Here is a 5,691-nt window from a genome sequence, read left to right as displayed (position 1 = left end):
TGAGTTGATTGCTCCTGTGTGTCCTTGAGCCTTTATTGTTAAAAGGGTTTTAGAATTATACCTCCATATGAAAAAATCTGCATGCTCATCGTTCATTACAGTATAGGTCACATAAATGTTACTTGGGTGGAATTCTCTTTTTCTCGTAGTCGAGTTGTAGCCGCTAAATTTCAAGCAATTGGCCAAATTTCTTTTGTTATGACCGAGGTAGGCCTAGATTTGTAAATTTAACTAGCAACTTCCTACCAGCTCCTCATTACCTCAACTGAAAGTTAGAAGTATAGATGGGTGTATCTACATATTTTAGGTTTTCCACTTCTCAATTTCTACTGGAGCCAAATTCATTATTATTTGTCTTCGGAGTATATTGTACCCATAGCATGTGGCTGATTATGGGACGTACGGAATCACAGGGCCATATATGGGAGACATGGGAGGCTTTTAGGCAATGGGTAATGTTGTCGTTGTGTATATGAGATTTAAATTAAATGTGATTAATCCTTTTCCAAGGATCAGTTTACTCTCTATATGTCTCAACTCTCAAAACTAGTTTTCTCAGTGCTCAATCATTTCTAATGATTTCCAATTTTTTTTAAAAAGTTCACAAGGAAAATATTGGGCATGAATAAAAGTTTGTTTACCAGCAATATTATTCATAATCTGATTAAGGGCCATCAGTCGTGCATTTTGTGCCTCAAGATCCCTTAGAGCATAGATAATTGCCTCAAGACCTCGTAGAGGGGTTTCAGGGGTATAGGTAATAATTTCCCTATTGAGAGTCCAAGTTTCTTCTTCTGTAAAGGTTCGTTTATCAATTTAAGTCTGTCAGCATCCTTCTATTTCTATACTATACCCTTAAGGGTTGAGTACTTGAGTACTCATGATGTGCGAAGATAAGCGCTTACTAACCCCTGAAAATAGGGAAATTACATTGTTTGCGAGACTGAGAGAGTACTGGCAATTTTTACTTTCACCTGCGGTTGTTAAATAATAGTTGCTGTACTATAAAATGTTAACATGATTTTTGTGCGATAGAGAGCCAGAGAGCTGTCTTTTTGCTCTCACCGGCATCATGTATTAACTTAAAATGTGAACGGATGTTTAGTAGAGTGTCACGAAGTATAAAACAAGGAGCGTCAAGGGTTTTCACTATTGATGTTAGCTAAATATATCGAGGACAAGTTTTTCTTTACTAATCTTTCAAATCAAGAATAATGTGTAGATCTTAACTGACTGTTGATCTTAGCTGAGTTCTCTTCGTCATTATTGTCAAAACCTTGTTTAGTATCTATGTGCATTATGCAGTTTTCCTAAAATATACTCCATAACAATTTATATAGGTCACATTCATGTTACTTGTTGGAATTCTCTTTTTTTCGTAGTCGAATCGTACCAGCTAAATTTCAAACAATTGGCCAAATTACCAAATTTCTTTTGTTATGACTGAAATAGGCCTAGATTTGTAAATTTAACTAGAAACTTCCTACCAGCTCCTCATTACCTCAACTGAAAGTTAGAAGTATCAGGATGGATGGGTGTATCTAGTATATACTCATTTTAGGTTTTCCACTTTTCAATTTCTACTGGAGCCAAATTCATTATTATTTGTCTTCGGAGTATATTGTACCAAAGAGCATGTGGTGATTATGGGGCGTGAGGAATCACAGGGTCATATATGGGAGATGCGGGAGTCTTTTAGGCAATGGGTAATGATGTCATTGTATCTATGAGATTTAAATTAAATGTGATTAAAACTTTATGAGGAGCAGTTTACTCTCTGTATGTCTCAAAACTTGTTTTCTCAGTGCTCAATCATTTCTAATGATTTTCAATTTTTTTTAAGTTCACAAGGAAAATATTGGGCATGAATAAAATTTAGTTCACCACTATATTATTCATAATCGATTAGGAGCCATCAGTCCAAAGAAAGCAAAATAAATTTTAGCCATGTTTATGACCTGAATCATCCGTGTATTGTCTATTAAGACTAGCTACTTTATCGATTAAGATGTGCTTGATTTTACTCTATTCTGTTGTCGGTCTCTTTTTCATTTGCACTTCTCTATGTTTGTCTATTTTCATGCTCCAAAAGAGCGGCTCTATCAGTTTTTAAAACAAGTGCCCGTATCCCATATATAGTGTGAAATTAAATATATTTGTAATATTAGTTGCTTTTTTCTATTATATAGACCAATATGGATCGTACGTGGATGATGGATGGGAAAAGAGGTGATCCTAAATATGATGCCGGTTTAGCTGAATTTTATGAATTCGTTAGAAAGAATGTGAAAGACAAGTCTAATATGCCATGCCCTTGTGAAATGTGTCTGAATATCAAATATATGAGCTTCTCGGATGTTAAAATCCATTTAGAAAAGAATAAATTTAATTCAAAGTATAAACTTTGGAGGTTTCATGGGGAGTCTAGAGTGGTACAGAGAATGGAGGAAAATATGGGAGAGACTCGAGATTGAGGGGGAAGTCTTCCTACGAGAAAAGGTATCGACTCACTGGAAGATTCGGACTGGGATATGAATTCTTGTGATATGAATTCTGTGTCCGATGACGAGTTTGATGACGATGAATTAGAAAAAATATTACGAGATCGGTTAATTGAAGACGGTCTTGAAGAAGATAACCCTTACCTAGGTCAAGATCCCGCTGATATAGATGACATTCTAGGTGAAGATGAAGAACCCGATGTTACTAATTTAGATGACATCACAAGCATTGTATTAGAGAAGCTAAAAGACGCTGAAATGCCTTTGTATAAGAGTTGTAAGAATTATACAAAATTGTCAGCCGTTGTTAAGCTATATAATTTGAAAGCAACAAATGGGTGGAGTGATAAAAGTTTTACCCACCTTCTCGAATTATTGAAGGACATGCTTCCAGAAGATAATGTTCTTCCTAATCGTACATATGCGGCCAAGAAGATACTTAGAGGAATTGGTATGAAATATGTGAAGATTCATGCATGCCCTAATGATTGTATATTATATCGCAAGGAATATGAGAGTTTCACTCATTGTCCAGTTTGTAATGAATGGCGATATAAAAAGAAGGAGGGGATCCCAGCAAAAGTTTTGTGGTATTTTCCGATAATACCCAGGTTGCGACGACTCTTTGCGAATAAGGAAGATGCAAAGTTGTTGACATGGCATAAAAATGCAAAAGTTAATGATGGCAAGTTGAGACACCCAACATGGTTTAGAGTGGAAACACATTGATTCCAAGTATCCCGAATTCGGGAAAGAACCCAGAAATCTTCGACTTGCACTCTCTACTGACGGGATGAATCCTTTTGGGAATTTAAGTAGTCAACATAGCACTTGGCCTGTGCTTTTAGCTATTTACAATTTACCTCCATATGTGTGCATGAAAAGGAAGTATTTGATGCTGTCCTTATTGATTTCTGGTCCCAAAGAACCGGGTAATGATATAGATGTTTACTTGGCGCCCCTTCTTGACGATTTGAGAACACTATGGGATGAAGGAATAGAAGTCTTTGATGCGTACCAAAATAGTTTTTTCAATTTGAAAGCAATGTTATTATGCACTATATCTGATTTTCCTGCATACGGTAATCTTTGTGGACATACTGTGCATGGGAAAGAGGCGTGCCCCTTGTGTGCAGAAGATGTTGACTCTTCTTATTTGAGGTTTTCTAGAAAGCAAGCTTTCTTAGGATACCGTAAATTTTTGGAGGAAGATCATTCGTATCGCAAGCAACAAAAAGCTTTCAATGGAAAACCTGATCATCGTCCATGTCCTAAGATATTAAGCGGTCATGATGTATATCAAAAGGTGAAAGATATTAAAATTACATATGGGAAGAAGGGTTCTAAATTAGCATCACGGGGATACAAGAAGATGTCTCCTCTTTTTGAACGACTCCCATATTGGCGGGAACTCTCCATAAGACATTGTTTGGATGTTATGCATATCGAAAAGAATGTTTGTGATAATATTATCAACACTCTTTTGAATGTCCCAAATAAGTCAAAAGACAATGTGGCAGCTAGGAAGGATATGGTGGATATGAAAATTCGACCCGAGTTGGCCCCGCAAGAGAAGGGAGGACGGACTTATTTGCCTCCTGCTGCCCATACACTCTCAAAAAAGGAGAAAATAGAGTTTTGTGAATGTTTGCATGGTGTTAAAGTGCCAGAGGGATATTCTTCGAATATTAGTAGCCTCGTATCAATGCGAGATCTCAAGCTTACTGGTTTAAAATCTCACGACTGTCATACTTTGATGCAACAATTACTAGTTGTGGCCATACGTAACATTTTACCTACAAAGGTTCGATATGCCATAACCAAGTTCTGTTTTTTCTTTAATGCCATATGTAGCAAAGTTATTGATCCTGGAGAGTTAGAGGATTTGCAAAATTTAGTTGTCACTTCTCTTTGTCAATTCGAAATGTACTTTCCTCCTTCATTTTTTACAATCATGGTTCATTTGACCGTACACTTGGTAAGAGAGATCAAGTATCTAGGACCTGTTTACTTAAGGTATCAATATCCTTTTGAAAGATTGATGAAAGTATATAAGGATTATACGTCTAATAGATATCGTCCTGAAGGGTGCATTGCCGAGCGTGCCATCATCGATGAAGCACTTTCTTATTGTTATACACACTTATCAAATTCTGAGATACTTGGGATCCCTAAGAATCGACATAGTGAGTGGATGAAGGGCAAAGGTCTTAGGGGCCATGTTCGTCAAGATATGGCATTTGATAAGTGGCATGGAGCACACACATATGTCCTTCATAACGAGGATGAGGTACAACCGTACATTGAGGAACACATGGTTTTCTTGAGGGACAAGCATCGAAATAAAACCGAGATGTGGATCGGAAATGAGCACAACAAGACATTTCGAGCATGGTTCAAGGGTCGAGTGATAGAAGACTTGCAAAAATATCCTGATTATATTTCTTCTAGATTAAGAAGGCTTTGTTTCTGCCCAAATACATATGCATCTTCTTATAGTGGTTATGCCATTAATGGGTGCACCTTTTACACTCGTGAGCAAGATGACAAGAGTACGATGCAAAATAGTGGGGTAAGTGTAGAAGCTGAAGCCATGCACTTTTCTAGTTCAAAAGATAAGAATCCAATTTTAAGTAAGATGCATTATTACGGAGTTATTGAAGAGATTTGGGTGTTAGATTACACAGATTTCGATATCCCTGTTTTTTGGTGCAAATGGTGTCAAACTAATACCGGTGTCCGTAAGGATGAATTAGGATTCACTTTGGTGAATCTTGATAAAAGTGGACATAAGGAAGATCCTTTCATTTTAGCCACACAAGCCAAACAAGTGTTTTATGTGACCGATCCAAAAGATAAAAATTGGTCAGTTGTTTTATCCGTAAGGAGTAGGCGGGATGTGGATAGTTTTGATGAAGATGTTGTATATGAGGGTTTTGATCGTAATGTATCGGTTTAGATGATACGTATCTTTGTCAATAGTTCGAGTTTATATACGCGTGATGATCACAACGAAGGAATATGGATTAATACTGACACCCCTTCCAGAAAACGCCCTCGTGTTGTTGAAAAATGAGTAAGTCATGATGATTTATGTTTATTATAGTTATGCTTTATAAAATCCTGTGCACTGCCTTCCTGCATCATCAAGGATTCTGCCAATATTATTTCTAACATTTCTAGCAGAAAT

General features: G+C 36.8%; 1 protein-coding gene across 1 annotated transcript; it reads left to right on the top strand.

Moving 5' to 3' along the window:
* The first annotated feature begins 3,294 nt into the window (after positions 1-3,294).
* On the top strand, positions 3,295-5,460 carry LOC141618819 (uncharacterized). The gene has a single exon (XM_074435889.1). It carries the CDS (start codon positions 3,295-3,297, stop codon positions 5,458-5,460), a length of 2,166 nt encoding a protein of 721 aa, XP_074291990.1.
* Positions 5,461-5,691: the final 231 nt, after the last annotated feature.

Source organism: Silene latifolia, chromosome X, assembly GCF_048544455.1.
Source record: "Silene latifolia isolate original U9 population chromosome X, ASM4854445v1, whole genome shotgun sequence".
Classification (NCBI taxonomy): Eukaryota; Viridiplantae; Streptophyta; class Magnoliopsida; order Caryophyllales; family Caryophyllaceae; genus Silene; species Silene latifolia.
This window is presented reverse-complemented; position numbering and strand designations above follow the sequence as displayed.

Excerpts from the sequence above, each read along its gene's own strand:
- LOC141618819 (XM_074435889.1), top strand. The coding sequence starts at position 3,295 with ATGAATCCTTTTGGGAATTTAAGTAGTCAACATAGCACTTGGCCTGTG.